General features: G+C 40.7%; 1 protein-coding gene across 1 annotated transcript in view; it reads left to right on the top strand.

Annotated features, from left to right (window-relative positions):
- The window catches only part of SLC16A2 (solute carrier family 16 member 2), a 214,271-nt gene extending 195,553 nt beyond the window's left edge, over positions 1–18,718 (top strand). The window contains exons 5-6 of the mRNA XM_075835721.1: positions 10,221–10,449; positions 11,925–18,718. Of these exons, the coding sequence (XP_075691836.1) occupies positions 10,221–10,449; positions 11,925–12,142 (447 nt within the window). The 3' untranslated portion in view covers positions 12,143–18,718. The remainder of the gene's footprint in view (positions 1–10,220; positions 10,450–11,924) is intronic.
- Positions 18,719–19,420: the final 702 nt, after the last annotated feature.

Below are 19,420 nucleotides of genomic sequence, written 5' to 3'. Positions count from 1 at the left end.
CACAGGAACCAGCAATGGGGAATTAACCTGTTCTGGCAATGAGACAGAGAGACTGATACTGCTTTATATAGGAGGATGAGGGATGACGTGGTGTGACCAAACACAGGTGAATGATTGGAACAGGGAGAGAAAGATCAGATGTTAGCGGGCATTGGTGGTTACACAGACGAACAGAAGGTCTCTTAAAGAGAAAGCTATAACAATAGATAGCAAAAATAGATATGTTTAAAACCGTATCCCTCCTTTTGAAAGTGGACTCCAGACTCGTTCCTGGCTTGTTAGGGAATTTGCTGTGTAATTTCATCCGTAATAACAAAGCTTGGATCTCTAAAATGTGATCTTTCCTTAGTAATGTAACCTCTCCAGTCGATGAGATACCAGATGCCTCCTCTGGATCTTTGGAGTCGAGTATTTCTTGAATCTCATAAATATTGGATTTGTCGGAAGGAATAAAATGGCTGAGTACAGAAGGAATGGAAAAATGGTTAATAATTGGCCTTAGGAGGGACATGAAAAACATTTGGTATTATGAGTGAAGACGGTAAATCAAGAAGAAAGGACACAGGATTCATCTGCTCAGAGATTTTGAAGGGACCAATAAATCTAGAAGCGAATATCATTAATGGGACCCTGTCATTTTTTGGTTGAAAGCCATACTTTATCTCCAGGTAGAAGAGTAGAAGTTCTCTTGCATTTTTTTATTGACCGAGAGATGTTAGCGGCCTTGAGAAGAGCATATCTGACTTTCCAGGCATGAGAACAATTTTGAATCCAGAAGTTGGCAGCTGGGACCTCAGAGGATGGTGCAATGGTAGGATCCAGGGTTCTGGAGTGTTGCCCATAGTGAAGAAAGGTGAATTCGGTCCAGGGTAATAATTGAGACACGTTGTCTTTGTTGGCAGAGACCTAGATCCAGATAAAATTCTCTAGCTCTTGATTGACCCATACCGGCTGTCCATTGGACTGCGGGTGATAGAATGAAAAAAGGTCTGGTGAGTGTGGGTGCGTCAGGAAGACCTTTTAACGAGACAAAGTGAACCATCTTGGAGAATCTGTCGACCACCACCCAAATGGTATTAAAACCTTTTAGAAATTTGTAACTTTGTGATTAAGTCCATAGATATAAGGAGCCAAGGTCAGTCAAGTGGTTGAAGGGGCAATAAAGGACCAAGAGGTGAATATGTGGGGGTTTATGTTGAACAGGTAGCCACAAAGTTCTTGAAAACATGTCTTACGGAAGATTAACAGTGGGACATACAGATGATCTCAAAGGTCTTTTTGCCCCAGGGTGAGCAGAAAAAAGGGTTTTGTGTTCCTAGATTTACCAGGAGAAATGGCCACCAGGGGGAATGACAATTTTTCTAGGTTCATTTATATATTTGATCTCTGGATTTGGCAGGTGGTCAGAAGATCTGGAGAGAGCATCAGCTTTAACATTCTTGGCACCGGAGCGTTAGGTAATAAGAAAGTTGAAACCTAAAAAAGAACAGAGACCAACAGGCTTGGCAAGGATTCATACATATATTTGATTAAACGTGAATTAAGTTCTTGGAGAGTTGATTACCATCTTCCCTGACTACAATGTGTGTCGTCATTCTTCAAGGGCTAGTTTGATGGCTAAAAGCCTAGGAAGCATTGAGTTGCTTTTAACCTGAGTGGCCAGTCAAGGATTGCTGAAGCCTCATTTGGGTCCATACGGAGTCCTGCTTCTGTGATGGCGTGTCCCCGAAAAATTAGTTTTTGATCAAAAAGACGTTTCTCCAGCTTGGCATTAAGATATTTAGTCTGGAGACGGGTCAAGTCCTTAGGATCTCTCACCTCCCATCGGAACCACATGTCTATGAAAAGATTAGGATATCATGCAAGTATAAGATGACAAATTAGATATTTTATGACCTTTCATATAAAGGTTTGAAAGACAGCTGAGGCATTGAAATGACGGAAAGGCATAGTACAATACTCATAATGTTCATCTCCAATATTGGATGCAGTCTTCTATTTATCTCCTGATTTTAAGCAAATAAGATTATAAGCTCTCTTAAGATCCAGTTTGGTAAAGTATACATTTTCTTTTGGGGCGGTCACTGGGATCAGGGGTAACGGATAGCATTTTTTTAGGGTATGTTCACACGTAGTCAACAAAAACGTCTGAAAATCCAGAGCTGTTTTCAAGGGAAAACAGACCCTGCTTTTCAGACGTTTTTTGACCAACTCGCATTTTTCGCGGCGTTTTTTACGGCCGTTTTTGGAGCTGTTTTCATTGGAGTCTATGAGAAAACGGCTCCAAAAACGTCCAAAGAAGTGTCCTGCACTTCTTTTGACGAGGCTGTATTTTTACGCGTCGTCGTTTGACAGCTGTCAAACGACAACGCGTAAATAACAGGTCGTCTGCACAGTACGTCGGCAAACCCATTCAAATGAATGGGCAGATGTTTGCCGACGTATTGTAGCCCTATTTTCAGACGTAAAACGAGGCATAATACGCCTCGTATACGTCTGAAATTTGGCCGTGTGAACATACCCTTACTGTGATGACACGGAGTCCATGGTAGTCACTGCAGAGGCAAAGCAAACCGTCTTTGTTAAAAAAAGAAAAAAAACCTGCTTCAGACAGAAAAGATCTCTGAATAAATCCTCGGGCAAGATGCTCTTGGATGTAGCAGGACGTTGCTAAGGTCCCAGGTGAAGAGAGTTGGTGTATCCAGCCCCTAGGAGGGATGTTTCCTAGTATTCTCTCAATTCCACAATAATACGAGCGATAAGGGGGTAGAGTCTCGGCCTGACTTTTGGAGAAGATGTTAGAAAAATTAGTATATGAATGTGGTAGAAAAGGAAAAGGTTTATTTAGGTGTACTGACCTCGTAATGCCAGCTCATCTTCAATGCGATCAGATAATACTTGGCAGAAGATTGCTACCAAAGCTTCGTTGTTCCAGGAGAGTTTATATGCTAATGTCCGAAATTGTATGGCATAGTGGCCTGCAGATAGTGAGCCCAGTTGTAAGCAGAGCAGACCATTGGAGGCAGATGATCCTCACCCTGGTTCATGAAACGTTTTACTAAAGTCATCCAGAAAGAAAATAATATTCAGTGTGAGTTTGTTTTTCTCCCACGGTGTAGATGCTCCGGCAAATGCGTGTCCTGACAGAAGGGATATGATAAATGCTACTTTCGATCTGTCCTATCCGAAGTTCCCAGGAAATAATTCAAACTAAATATTACATTGGTTAAGAAACCCTCCTCAACCTTGCGGATTTCCATCATACATAGGAGGACTGGAGATGTGCATGTACAAGTGTAGCCTGGAGTTGAATCTTGCAGAAATTGCATAATGCAATCCTGATTCTTTTCTGCTTGTTTGAAGCAGCTCATAGCCAGGGTAAAGGGCTGACTGGCAGTGGTACATCTTGAGTTTCATGGCGAGAACAAACTGTATTGAGAATGTGAATCCTATAGATGCCACTAGGAGTTAGCAATAGCTTACCCAGGGGTGCGAAGTCCAACAGACTTCCAGTATTCACCAGGGAGCGCCGCAAGGAGGTTTGGACTTTGCAGCGTGACGCCCGCATGTCATGGTTCCCTGGGCAGTCTTCCTAGGTGGCAATGATATGGCAAGGTACAAACAATAGTAAGGCAAGCAGAGGTCGGGGTATCAGTCAATACAGCAAGGGCAAACACCATCCGATGTAAGGGGCTCAAACGATCCGGGTCCGCAACAGGAAATCCAAATAGATCAAGGTAATAAGGCAAGAGCACAGAAAACTGCAGGGGTAATGAATCTGTTGCTCTGGCAATGAGACAGAGACTGACAATTTATGTAGGTACATGAGTGATGACGAAATGGAGGGACTGTCAGGGCAATGGCAGATTATAATATAGGTAGTTAAGGTGGCTGCCGAGGCTCCCAGGGGCCGCCCTCCGTGCCCATATTATAATCTGCCACTCAGCTGTAGAGAGAGAGCGGACAGCTATCTACCCCTTTCTAACCCTCCCTGCTTCTTAAAGCCCCTGAAGCTCCAACTTCTTTCATGGCACCATGCCGCGAAGCGCCTCCCCTCTCTCCACTGCAGTGTGTATGATTAATATGTTTTGCAGCCCCGGAGCCTCTGGCTTCCTCACCGGTCCCACAGAAATAAACATGAACAGGAGAGAGTACAGGAGCAATCGGGTCCCCAATCACACTGGACATGGGTATTCCCTAAGGCAGAGCAGGAGGAGAGCAAGTCCCCTCCCCACACCATACATGTATAATGTACCTTTGTCACATAAGTAGGGTATATACCGACATGTAATACACACTGATAGTATATACCCATATATAATACACACATACCGTAGCTGTGTGTATTATATATGTGTATATACTGAACCTGGTACAATATATATACAGGTACAATATATATACAGGTACAATATATATCCATATTTAATACACACAGGTACAGTATATACTTATATATCACATAGGCACAGTATTGTGTATTCTATATAGGTATATACTATCTGTGTACATTATATATAGGTATATACTGTACCTGTATGTGTTATATATCAATAAATATTATCTGCGTATTTATATATAATACACAGATATAGTATGTGTGTGTGTGTGTGTGTGTGTGTGTGTGTGTGTGTGTGTGTGTGTATATATATACACAGTGCATTTGGAAAGTCTTCAGACCCTTTCACTTTTTTCGCATTTTGTTATATTGAGGCCTTGTGCTAAAATAAAAATCAAGTCTTTCCCCATCATTCTGTATAACACATTTCTGCAAATTTATTCAAAATTAAAAACTTTAATTTCGCATGGACATAAGTATTCAGACCCTTTGCTATGATGCTTGACCTTTAGCTGTGGGGGCCTCCCATTTCTCTAGATCATCTTTGAAATGTTTCTACACCTTGATTGGCGTCCACCTGTAGTAAAGTCATTTGATTGGACATGATTTGGATAGACACACCCCTGTCTACATAAGGCCTCACAGCTGACCATGCATATCAGAGCAAAAACCAAGCCATGAAGAGGAAAGAACTGCCTGTAGACAGGATTGTGTGGAAGCACAGATCTGGAGAAGGGTACAAAAAAAATTTGGCTGCATTGAAAGTTCCCACGAGCACAGTGGCCTCCATAATTCTTAAATGGAAGAAGTTTGGAACAACCTAGGACTTTTCCTAGAGCTGGCCGCCCCACCAAACTAAGTAATCGGGGGAGAGGGCCTTGGTAAAAGAGGTGACCAAGAATCCAATGGTCATTCTGGCTGAGCTCCAAAGATCCTGTGTGCAGATGGGAGAAACTTCCAGAAGGTCAACAATCACAGCAACACCCCACCAATCTGGGCTTCATGGCAGAGTGGCCAGAAAGAAGCCTTTCCTCAGTAAAAGACACATGAAAGCCTGCCTGGAGTTTGCAAAAAGCACCTAAAGGGCTCTCAGACTGTGAAAAAAAAGATTGTGTCTGATAAAATAAAGATTTAACTTTTTGGCCTCAGTTCTAAGTGTCATGTCTGGAGAAAACCAGGCACTGCTCATCACCTACCCAATACCATCCCTACAGTGAAGTATGGTGGTGGCAGCAGCATCATACTGTGGGGGTGTTTTACAGCGGCTGTGACAGGGAGACTGGTCAGGGTTGAGGGAAAGATGAATGGCTCAAAGTAGAGAGATATTCTTACTGAAAACCTGATCCAGAGTGCTCTGGACCTCAGACTGGGCCGTAGGGTCACCTTCCAACAAGACAACACAGGAGTGGCTTAGGGACAACTCTGTTGATGTCCTTGAGTGACCCAGCCTGGGCCCTGACTTGAACCCAATCGAAAATCTCTGGAGAGGCCTAAAAATGGCTGTCCACCAATGGTCCCAATCCAACCTGACAGGGCTTGAGAGGATCTGCAGAAAATCCCCAAATCCAGGTGTGCAAACCTTGTGTCATCATACCCAAGAAGACTGGAGGCTGTTATCACTGCCAAAGGTGCTTCAACTAAGTAGTGAGTAAAGGGTCTGAATACTTATGTCAATGCAATATTTTAGTGTTTTCTTTTCAATAGATTAGCAAAGATTACTAACATTCTGTTTTCACTTTGTCATTATGGGGCATTGAGTGCAGAATGATGAGGAAAAATGTGATTATTTTTTTTTGTAGTATTTCAGCACAAGGTCTCAACATAACAAAATGTGAAAAAAATTAAAGAGTCTGAAGACTTTCTTAACCCCTACCCGCACCAGGACGTAACTGTACGTCGTTGCGGGAAGTTACTTCCCGCACGAGGACGTACAGTTACTGAGTTAATCCCAGTGCACACTGTCGGCGACAGTGTGCACCGGGAACCAGGAGGTCAGCTGTCGCCGACAGCTGACACTCCCCTCTTGCCGGCCAGCGGTCCTTTGCCGCTGATTTCGGCGCATTAACCCCTTAAATTCGGCGATCGGGTGCAATCGCCGAATTTTAGGGGTTTCTAACATATCGGCAGACCCCCGTCCGAAATTGCGGGGTCTGCCGATAGTTAGTATGGCAAACGGAAGCCAAACAATGGCTTCCGGGTCTGCCACGGACAGAAGCCCATCAGGACCAACCTTCGGCTGGTCCTGATAGGCTTCCTGTCAGAGTGACAGAAAGTCACTGTGCCGTTCCCGATGCACACTGTCGGCGACAGTGTGCATCGGGAACTTGGAGATCAGCTGTCCCCGACAGCTGACACTCACCAGTGTTGCCGATCAGCGGCTCATCGCCGCTGATTTCGGCAATTAACCCGTTACATGCGGGGCTCGATTGCGATCTCCGCATGTAGCGGGTTTGTAGCGCATCAGCAGCCCCCATGCAATCGTGGGGGCTTCTGATGCTTGTGATGGCACCCGGGGGCCAGACAACGGCCCCCAAGTCTGCCATGTATGTCAGCCTATGAGGATCAGCCTCTGCTGATCCTCGTAGACCAACTGTCAGAGTGACTGTGACGTCACACTGACAGTTGGAATACATTACACTACCTAGGTAGTGTAATGTATTCCAGCAGCGATCAGAGCTGCAGGTCAAAAAAAGAAAGTGTAAAAAGTAATAGAAAAGTTAATAAACAAAAATATAAAGTGTAAAAGGAAAAAAAAAGTTAATAAAAATGTTTTATAAAAGTGTAAAAATAAAAGGTTTTGTTTTCCTATAATAAGTCATTTATTATAGGGAAAAAATGAAAACGTTAAAAAAAAGTACACATATTTGGTATTGCCGCGTTCGTAACGACCCAATCTATGAAACTATAATGTTAAGCATCGCTATTTTTTGGTCACCACCCCTCCCAAGATATAGAATAAAAAGTGATCAAAAAGTCGCATTTACCCCAAAATGGTACCAATAAAAACTACAACCCGTCCCGCAAAAAACAAGACCTCCCTCAGCTTTTTTGACGAAAAAATAAAAAAGTTACGGCTCAGAATAGCGTGTCCCAGAAAATAAATTATTTTATAGAAACTTAATTTTATTGTGCAAACGCTGCAAAACGTAAAAAAAACTATACACATATGGTATCGGCGTAATCGTACCGACCGGCAGAATAAATTAAAACGTAATTTATTGCGCACGGTGAACGCTGTAATAAATAAAGAATTTAAAGCGCCAAAATCGCTGTTTTTTTGGTCACCCTAGCTCTAAAAAAGATCCTGAGGGGCCAAAATGATCACTATACCACTAGAAAAATTCCTTGAGGGGTGTAGATTCCAAAATGGGGTCACTTTTGGCGGGTTTCCACTGTTTTGGTCCCTCCGGGGCGTTGCAAACCCGACATGGCACTGAAAACCAATCCAGCAAAATCTGCGCTCCAAAATCCAAAAGGCGCTCCCTCCCTTCTGAGCCCTGCTGTGGGTCCAAACATCAGTTTACGACCACATATGGGGTATTGCCGTAATCGGGAGAAATTGCTTTACAAATTTTGGGGTGCTTTTTCTCCTTTATTCCTTGTAAAAATGAAAAAATTCTATGTTTCCACAGAAAAATAGGTGATTTTCATCTTCACAGACTAATTCCACTAAATTCTGCAAAAAAACTGTGGGGTCAAAATTCTAACTATACCCCTAGAAAAATGCCTTGAGGGGTGTAGTTTCCAAAATGGGGTCACTTTGGGGGGGTTTCGGCTGTTTAGGTACCACAAGACCTCCTCAAACCTGACATAGTGCCTAAAATACATTCCTAAAAAAAGGAGGCCCCGAAATCCACTAGCTGCTCCTTTGCTTCTGCGGCCTGTGTTTCAGTCCATTAGGACACTAGGGCCACATGTTGGATATTTCTAAAATCTGCAGAATCTGGGCAATAAATATTGAGCTGCGTTTCCCTGGTAAAACCTTCTGTGTTACAGATTTTTTTTTATTACAAATGAATTTCGGCAAAAAAAATGAAATTTGTAAATTTCACCTCTACTTTGCCTTAATTCCTGTGAAACGCCTAAAGGGTTAAAATATTTTCTGAATGTGGTTTTGAATACCTTGAGGGGTACAGTTTTCAAAATGGGGGGATTTATGGGGACTTTCTAATATATAAGGCCCTCAAAGCCACTTCAGAACTGAACTGGTCCCTGAAAAAATGGCCTATTGAAATTTTATTGAAAATATGAGAAATTGCTGCTAAAGTTCTAAGCCTCGTAACGTCCTAGAAAAATAAAAGTACGTGAAAAAAAATGATGCAAACATAAAGTAGACATATAGGGGATGTTAACTAGTAACTATTTTGTGTGGTATTACTATCTGTTTCACAAGCAAATACATTTAAATTTAGAAAAATGCTAATTTTTGCAAATTTTTGCTAAAATTTGAAGTTTTTCACAAATAAATATTGAATTTATCGACCAAATGTTTTCACTAACATAAAGTACAATATGTCACGAGAAAACAATCTCAGAATCGCTTGGATAGGTAAAAACATTCCGGAGTTATTACCACATAAAGTGACACATGTCAGATTTGAAAAAATAGGCTGTGTCCACAAGGCCAAAACAGGCTGTGTCCTAAAGGGGTTAATGCATTGTGTGTAGATCGATAATAGGCATGGTGTGACAGTGCATTGGTGGGGAAGGGGGATGCAGGCTTAGGGCCTATGGTCTATGTAGAATGCATTCAGACCTTGGTGGAGTTTAGTTTTTACTGTGATTTGATCTGTAAAAATGCATGCAGTTTTCAAAACGTTTTATTTATTTTTAATGCGGTTTTAACCGCACCTAGACTAAAACGTCTGAATACACACTTAATTTGCCACTGTGTCAGGGGTGTGACTAATCACAGTGGAGTGATTGGAAAAGTGAGTAATGGTCCATTCACATGTTGCTGTTAAGGTACGGTTAAAACTGCATCCGAAAACCGTGTGCATTTTACATTGATTATAATGCGTTTTTTTAATGGTCTGCTTTTTAATGGACTGACTTACTTCAGCCAATGTGCAAATATATTTAGAATCCGTTTGGTAATTATTTGGGTATTTAAGCTCCATCCGTAAAGCTTTATATAATGGGAATAGCCTTTGAACTTGACAAGAAAGATGGAGCCTTGTTAAAAGTTAATGCCGCACAGTCTCTTGGTGTAACCTCTTTAAAATAATTTCTCCTAGTAATGTAAAGATAGGACTAGAGGCGAGAAGTGATTATCTATAGTAGGTTGTAGGCGGAGGTGAAGAGGTTGAATCATTAGTCATGTGGTAAAACCGATTAGGACGGAAAGGAAGACCAATAAAGAAATAACGAAGACCATATTGGAATAATGCACATCCATTACATATGTGTAAAAATCTATCGCACATAAATTAAGTGCAGTCTTGTCTGTCCTGGAACGGCTGTGTAGCAGTGGTTTGTTCTTGACACGTTTCTTCCCCTCAGGAATTTTGCAGTTGTTTTCCTGCGGGATGAATGAGGGAAACATCTGCGCTACAGTAAAGACCTATTATAATTAGTGTTTAATCTCACACTTTTTCACTGCTCATAATTCCAGCAGCTAACACCCCGTCCTGCCAGTGCCGTTCTCAGCGCTGTATTGTGCTTGGCCACCAATGCTTGTTAGCTGCATACCTTATTTTATGTAGTAGGGCATTTCCAACAATTCATCTGTGTATGCTACAATAATATTTCTATTTCCAGTAAATGAACAGCTCTCTCTACCATTCACTGATTATCTTTAATGGGTATTTATGATGTCACTATTTTAAACTTTGCGGTTTGATTCTAGAGTCTTATTGTGATCATTCCTTTTATTTTTCAGGTGGCCTCCTTCCTACTGCTGGGTATTTTGAGTATGATGCTGCCACAGTGCCAAGTTTTTGAAAGCGTCATCGTTGTATGCCTGTTCCTTGGATTATGCGATGGCTTTCTTATTAGTATGATGAGCCCTATTGCTTTTGAATTGGTGGGTCCAATGCAAGCTTCACAAGCTATCGGTTATGTCCTGGGGCTTATGTCCATACCAATGACAGCTGGACCTCCTATAGCAGGTTTGTTTAAAGCAATGATCGTTAAAACTCTGCTAAGACCTTAGTGGATAATATATATAGTGGAGATCGAGATATATATATTTGTATTACCGGCGGGCACTGCATAAATATTGCCACATACCCTGTAACCACGATATAAAACACAAACGGGTATGTATAAAGGGCATATAAATACCATAGAATAACTATGTATATCACAAATATATCTCTTATTTAAAGTAAATACACCACATAAATAATTAAAAACATTTAAAATAGCACAAACATGCTAGACAAAATCTCTAGGGGTGACCACTCTGATAAGTGGTAAGCAGAAAAAACCCACACATCCATCTGATCCCCCTCAATATGCGTTTCTAGTATATGAGCATCCAAAAGGAAAAATGTTTCCTCAAACCAGCATATTTACGTGATAAGGTTGAAGGGGAAAAGGGGACTGAAGGCCCCACGCGTATCGCCACAATGTGGCTTCCTCAGGGGTTATTTTGGTACTGGGGTGTAATCGTTATTATATAGGCCCATAGATAATTAAAGTTAATTTGAACAATAGAGTGCACCTTGGGGCGCACTTACCTCTCTCTCCTAACCGGCGGGCGCAGCCGTCTACCAGGAAATTTTAGAGCACTTCATGCTTCCCTCTGCTAACAAGCTTTATGGAGATGCTGATTTCATTTTCCAGTAGAACTTGGCACCTGCCCACACTGCCAAAGGTACCAACACCTGGTGTAATAACCACAGTATCACTGTGCTTGATTGGCTAGCAAACTCACCTGACCTAAACCCCATAAAGAATCTATGGGGTATTGTCAAGAAGAAGATGAGACACCAGACCCAACAATGCAGACAAGCTGAAGGCCGCTATCAAAGCAACCTGGGCGTCCATAACACCTCAGCAGTGCCACAGGCTGATCGCCTCCATGCCACGCCACATTAATGCAGTGATTCATGCAAAAGGAGCCCCGACCAAGTATTGAGTGCATATACTGGACATACTTTTCAGTAGGCCAACATTTTGGTTTTAAAAATCATTTTTGAAATTGGGCTTATATAATCTAGTTTTGTGAGATACAAATTTTGGGTTTTCATTAACGGTTACCATAATCATGAACATTAAAAGAAAAACATGCTGGAAATAGATCACTCTGTGTGTAATGAATCTATATAATGTATGGGTTTCACTTTTTGAGTTAAATTACTGAAATTAACTTTCTGATGATATTCCTATTCATTGAGAAGTACTAGTATATATGTGTATACATGTGTGTGTGTGTGTGTGTGTGTGTGTGTATGTGTATATATATATATATATATATATATATATGTATATATATATATTTATAATTTATTGTTGGATGTGTAGATGGATAATGTTGTTTGCCCATATATGTATCTGTTTAAGTGTTACATTAACATGACAAAATAAGTTCTTTTAATTGGAGGGTCCCTGAAACAAATCTTCTTTTCTCCTGTCATAGGACTACTCCGGGATTATTATGGGAATTATGACCTGGCATTTTATCTTGCTGGCATTCCCCCTCTCATTGGAGCGCTGGTTCTCCTGTCTGTGCCCCTACTTCATGAGAGAGACCTGAAGAAGATGGAGCGGGTTGAGGCAGGGAAAGAGAAGATGCAAGACAGTGTGGTGAACGGAGAACTTCTTCCTGGAAGCCCTGTGACTGATGCTCGTGTTTAAACCGCTTTTAAGAATTCAGCATCCACAGGGTACAATGCCCAATCACATGGCAACTCTCGTTAAAAACTTATTTTAGTCACAAATTAGATTTGAGATATGTTGCAGTGCTGATTTAGAGCATTGTTTGGAGTTGCAGTTCAACCTGGAAGAGTCTCAGAATTAATCCTCATATTTTTAGGGAGCCATACAGTTAAGATTTTATAAAAGGCTAATTAGAGATGTGATTTATTTTTTTTGTTTATGCAAAACACTTACATGAGGAAGGGATCCTGGCAATGCCAATTTTTGGCTACAGGATTAAATGAGATGACCCTTTATGAAGGTATATGTTCCTTGTCATTCCTCAACTACTTAAAACGTTCCTTTGTGTGAAAGAGACCTGATCGTGCGGTGTGGTTTTTCCTTACAGACTTCATTTGTTTGAATGTTCAGTTGTCTTATACATTTTACATTGTTTCCTCATCATTGTCAAGACATATTCGAGGTGAAGTCACACGTTTCACCACTTTCAAGTGTAATGTTAACAATATCGCACATTGCAAATTTTAATTGGCCTCTTCCCCTCCTAATCTAGAGTAGTAACAGGTTTTCTTATGATAACAGGGCAGAGTACAAAACATATGTTTTATTTTAAGCATACAGGTTAAAAAAGAAAAATCTGAATGTCATAAAACTTTTTTTTTTTTTAATAATATTGGAAGAAGTCCATTAATGTATCTTCCCTGAATGATCTCATACATTTCCATGGGGTTTTTGATATCCATCATGCTTGTTCGTCTCTCATGTAACATCTGTCTGTCAATCTGCATTTCAGTCTGCCATGTAAGCTCATAAATGCTAGTATTTTTTGTTTTGTTATAACTACAGTTCATGGATGAACCACAGAGATCACCAGTTCTGCTTCTATGGGTTCCAGGAGGACAGGACATAGATCAGAATAGTCCTATCTCCTTTTCCTAGGGCCTCCTTTTCCTAGGGCCTCCTTTTCACAGGCTTTTTGTCTGTCGTTTAAAACGGCTTGTAAGAAAAGCCCAAATACACCACAACCCAAAACACTGTATATAGTGTTTTCAATATTTCACTACAGACTTTAAAATAAAGGTTCTACAATTCCCCTCTCTATTTTACATCTTGGTATGGTGTGTCCATTATGAACGTCCTTTGGTAAGCCTGGATTTATCAATAACCAGTGTGTTTGTGGCTAAAAGCAGTACAATGTACATCAACCGAAAATTGTGAAGTCTCCCTGATGCTAAAATAAGTTTTACACCGGCCGATATTCGGCCGGAGCAGGGAGCACCGATCAATGAGCTTGTTTGCTCCTGCCACACGGAGCTATGTATGGGGATGGACGGTCGCTACTCCAATCGCTCGTCCCCATACATTATCTTGTCGGCAGCGCGTCTCCCTGTTTACACAGAGTGATGTGCTGCCGACAACGATAATATTTCACTTTCTTAAAATGATACGAACAGCAGATGATTGAGCGTTTTCTTGTTCGCCTGCTGATCGCTGCCCCGTTTACCACAGGGCAATTATTGGCAACAAGCATTCTATGAACACTCGGCTGCCCGATAAACGCCCAGTGTAAAACCCCTTAAATCAATTGTATACATTCATATCATATATAGACAATCTTTATTGTAGGTGGTTTGGCTGGAGGATTAGATAAGGCATCGAGATGCTGAAAAGTGTAGTGTAAAGCTGACCCTGCCGCCTTGTGAAGTGCCCATTGACAGCCAAACATATAATTGTATTTTATGGCCCATTGGTGCATGTGAGGTTCCCAAAATCAATCAGCTTGGCCATAAAAAAGCAATACTGAAAGCACTTTGTATGGTCTTTTAGTCGTGTTACTAAACCAATTTCATAATATTGGCATAATAGGAGTTTGTCTTAGAATTTTTCAGGTCAGAGTAATGAGGGCATAGACAACTGACCATTTGGATTTCTAGGAGACAGTGGTCTCTATTTGTATGATTATGAAGCAGTATTGCATGGGTCATAAATTCTGCAAGGAGTGAAATGGAGGTGATTTGGAAAACCTGTTCTAAACAGAACATGTGGATAGAAAGTTGCTATGTCCACTGTATGCAATGAATGTCTGTGAGGTATCTCCTGGCCTATAGTGCCTTTACTCATACCTTGTGCCAGTAGAGGTTGGATGAAATGGACCTTTCTCCACAGATCAGAAATAAACAGTTTCTTGTCTGTTCTGCCCTGAGTTCTCCAGCCAAGTTCTGGTTCCTTCTCTCGAATACCAAACCTGTTCTATGGTTTGTAAGCAAACCCTTACATACCACTTTGTATGTGGAAATTAAATGTTACCATTATAATGCTCATTCACTCATCTGCACACAGCCGACATCATTGTATTGTTTGTTGTTGTGACGTTCTAGTTGGTTGTGTGATGAGAAGGAAGTTGTTGTTTTTTTTACTTTTTTGCACAAAATTCTACAATATTGTACTACTAAGGTATGCAAGAGAAAGTGTGAGTGTGTCTCCTGTAGGTTTATTCCTCACTTTACCCGCGGCTCCTGTACAATGTGTTAATGTGTTTGTTATGTATGTATGTATGTATGTAACGTCACTGAGGTTTTCAGCAGCAGTCTGAGGCTCCAGTCTAATAATCCCAGGATATTATGTTTAATAAGGTGTAAGGATATGTACTAAGTAGCTCAGAAGATTACCAGAGTTCTTGCTATTCCTGATACGGTGTTTAGGCTCAGCCATGATCCCGTTTATTGTCTTACGTGCTGGCTGAATACAGTTGAACAAGCTACGAAGCCTATTAGAAAACTGGAAGCCTCAAAGGTGACGTAAAGCATCAGCCTTGTGGGACATACCAACCTGGTCTGGTTATTTGAAACGCGTAACTGGTAGCTGTGATTCTATTAAGAATTGACCTCTATATTCATTGCTGATAGATGAGAGTTGGCCCTTGATCACACAGTGAAGTTAAAAATGCATTCTAGCCAAAACCAGTTGTGGAGAAACATACGAAAAATATGAAGGAAAGACTTGTACTTTTCTTATATAGCTCCAATCTCGGCTTCGGGTCACAGAAAATAGATGTGAAACTGTATTGCGTGAGCTTTGTCTTACATCGTAAGGCCAGTTTCATACAGCCACATCCATATTGCGGGTCCAGTATCTGAGCACCACGCAGCTCAGTAAAGGTTTGGGGTATAAGGCCCAGTTCACACTTTACATTTCTAGTCTTCTTTTTACATATTTTTCAGCAGTGAGACTGGGTAACTTTAAATTTTAGTTCTCTGGCCCTTTCAAAGCTTAAGAGTCCAGTGTTCCCCAACCTTTAGCTCTCCAGCTGTTAAGGCATGCTGGGAGCTGCAGTTTTTTGTCAGCCTGTGGCTGTCTGGCATGCTGGGAGTTGTAGTTTCACAACAGCAGTAAAGCCACCAGTTTGAGAACACTACTTTAGACTCTACTCCTGGTTTGGCAGAAGAAAGACAAATGCATGAGCAAACTATACAAAACTGCAATGTGTGAACTGGGACTAAAATATAAATTTAGGTAGTTTTTGTCAATTAGCCGAGTCGAAACTAACATCTAATCAAGAAAAATAAAATGGTTATCCAGATTATGCGGTGGGGTTGGACTTGGTTCTTCACTGGATAGTAACATTTACAGATAAAATGTCTTCTCCAAACACTTGCTGGGAGTTGTAGTCCATCAGGATCAAACTGCAAGACTTTGTCATTATGAAATAACCTGGAGTTTTCCATCAAGAGGAGATCAGCACGGCATTTCATGCCTCCTGTGGAAACGGGGAAGGTTCATTCTCTTTTCATTGTGAAGACATTTGCTATGTGTTCATGTAAATAAGTAGTGCTTTTCCTGCAATATATAGAAGCTGCTCATCATATTGAAGAAGCAATGACAATCATTCATAGGTGGAAACCTTGCCTTAGAGGAAATAGGAGAATTGCTAGAGTATCAACCAAGGAGACGTGTACGCACATTAGCTTTACTATTTAATGGACTCGCGTGAAGCTGTGGATATTTTTTATTTGATTTGTGTAAAATGTGTAATCCGATTTAATAATGCTTGCAATAGTAGTGCATGTCTTCTTGCTGTAAGGCATCAGTGCATTTTCTATATTGTTACCTGGCTTGCAGTACTCACTGTGAAATACAATGTGTCTCTCGTGGAACCATGAGCAAGACTCATCAGTACCTTATATCAGTCACTGAGGGGTCAAGCAGATTTTTGCTTGGTCGGTCCCTTTAAAAATGAAAACTATTTCTCACTTCTCACGTAATGTAAGTTTATTACCCTGGATGATGACCCAGGGATATGCGCTAATATCCCCCTATCAACTTTTACTTGTTCAGAAAAGATTTCCTCCAGTGAATATGACATGTCTTTGTATGCATACACCGGTGTGAAATGCGTGAGCAAGATCTTACAGATCTCATGAATCCATGGATTGGTTACCACAAATAGATTACAGGAGGATGTTCTAAGATGTAGCTCTCCTTCAATGCATTGAAATTTGTGCTATAAATATGGACTATACGGTTCTCGTGATTTAAAATAGAATGATGCATCTGTGTCTGGTAGTTGACCGCAGGAGCAGTGTCATCACTCAGTCTAGGCGGGGTTCACACAATGCAGTTTCCAACTCTTTTTATTTTTCCTCCTTTGAGGATTAGTTGCCTGTTAATGGAACGATAATGGAATGTAACTGGCTGGTTTTTCATCTTTAAAATAAACCGAGAAGTGTACATGTCGTCTAGCCAGTGTCTCTCAACTCTAGTCCCCCCCAACAAGTCATGTATTGAGGATCTCCTCGTGGACTGGTCTACAAGGTAATGCCATGTGCACGGAGCTCGTATGGTAGCACACAGAGTCCCTACAGTCTGTATTACGAACCATGCCACCATATGCTACCCCTGTACGGCACATATTCTACCCTAGAAGCAATGCTTCCAGAGCAGAATACATCTGTAAAACAGCATGTGATAAAAAAATAAAAAAAAATAATGGTGTGTTCTATCACCGATTCCTACAGGGAAAAGAAAATTGCGCCTTCATATGAAATCCAAAGCATATGAAGTATTGCCACATAAGTTATTATGGGTGCCATATTACAGATCCGCATAACACCGATTCATTATCCGGCATTAGGCCTAAGTTTGTACAGGAGGTTTGATTACTATCTGTGCATTCCTTATTACCAACGGTGTTCTCTCTATGGAAAATCCTTAAAGAGTTTGTCTAAGAATAAAACTTTTTTTGCAGAATCATTGCCACTTTTATACATGGGCTGTGTCCGGTATTGCAGCTCAATCACGTTTATGTGGCAGTTGAAAAGATTTTGGAACTCTAATCTCCCCTTGAGTGTCGGATCATAAATTGAAAAGAGAGAATTATTATCATTGTTCGGAGGACAATTTACATTCCCCTGTGTTTCTTTTTTATGAAATGTCTGCCATTTAGTTCATAACCATTTTGTGGCCCCTTCGTGAGTGACAGTCACTGCTCTTGCTGGTCCACATTTTGGTAAGATTGTTAGTGAGTGCCTTCTCCATCTCCAGTAAATCTGTATCCAATATAGGTATTGTTGTAAGCTTTTGACTTTTCTGGATATTCTGCCATACCTAAAGTATCTATACACTGGATATAAAGTCGCAGGACACTAGGAGAAGGCGCTAACTGGAAGATTTTAACTGCATGTTGAAGCACACCTCTTAAATAACTGGAAATCCTATTCAATGTTGCAGTTGGAGCATCTTCTTATATCCTCCTGTTAGAGCGAGTGCCTTCCCACTATCCCGTCTAGTATTCTAAGTGCTGCTTGCTGGATTTTCAACCAAAATGCCCAATTTGGCTCTAATAACAATAATAATGAAAAAGTGCCATTTACCGTTTGCAACAATCTTATTTCTCAAGATTGTGTTTTTATACTAAGTTTTTCAATGATGTGAAGTGTTGTCTAATTTTGACACCATGCCTTAATACCTCTTGTAGATGCCAGTAACGTGCATGGGCCGGGCACTGGTCTGCCTCTGCTTTTAATTTAGTATGAAATGTATGAAACCTTCACTTTGTATTTTCAGGTTCAACCTCCATTTGTAATTTGTATCCTTTACTATTGTGATTTCTCTACCACAAATCCATGTATGTTCCTGAAGTACCCCCCCCCCCCCCCCCCAGCGCCTGCCAACATGCTGTCCTCTACCCTCAATTGCTTACCCATTGAGAACCATTAAGAATTTGCCGCTTTTGTTTTTTTTAATTCTCTTTATTTTATTCGTCTAATTAGAAACCAAATGTGAAATAAAGATGAGTTCACCCCCAAAAGATTAACAATTTTATATAAAAGAAATGTCCTTTTAGAATTCCTTGTAGAACTGGATTCACTTGTATTTAAGCATGTGGGCCTTAAGGTTCATACCGACTTTACAAAATTATTATTTTTTCCATTTTGTTCTGACTTTAGATATTTGTAAAATATTTTCTATATACACTGTACAAGATGAGAAATGATGATAATTTACTGAACCTTAGCAGTAATATTTATAACAAAGAAAAATACAATAAAATTGTGTTAACCTGTGATGTCCCGTTATTTTATCCGTTCAGTCTACTGCATTACACAGATGACAAAGAAGAGTAATTGACTTATCATCCAAATGGATCTATTTAAACTTACAATGTGAATTAGATAAGTATTTTTGTAGCAAAGATTGTCAGATATTTCATTTTTGAGGGATAACATATTCAATGAGTTGCGTATGCATTTTTATATGCTATGTCAATATAGCAATGTATACAGCCATTTCAGTGTATGCAGCAGGGCCGTAGCTTTGTTTGTGCACACAGACATACAGGGAGTAGTTTATCAACATTTGAAAAAAGTCGCAAAAGGGCCAAAAAGTCGTAACGTGCGGTACAATTTTTCACCACCCTCGACACTTGAGGGGAGGGTGTGTGGCCATCGAGGCCCGACAAATTTGTTATAATTTACGCCAGAAAACTGGTGGAAATCTAGGAGCTGATGTAGATAGGTATAGATCAGCAGCACTGGACACACAACTGAAGTGGGTTCACGCCTCCTAGGTCATAGTCCAATGACCCTTCAATATAGATAAAGGGAAGTGAGACAGCACTACCAAAGAAGTGAAAAAAAAGTGATCCTCTTTAATTCCACATGCAACGTTTCAGCTCCGTGTGAGCTTTCCTCAAGCTGGTCTAGATTTTTCGCTATAGGGTGTAGCAAGGTAGCAGCCTGGACTTTACCCCTTCCCAAA

Source organism: Rhinoderma darwinii, chromosome 8, assembly GCF_050947455.1.
Source record: "Rhinoderma darwinii isolate aRhiDar2 chromosome 8, aRhiDar2.hap1, whole genome shotgun sequence".
Taxonomy (NCBI): domain Eukaryota; kingdom Metazoa; phylum Chordata; class Amphibia; order Anura; family Rhinodermatidae; genus Rhinoderma; species Rhinoderma darwinii.
This window is presented reverse-complemented; position numbering and strand designations above follow the sequence as displayed.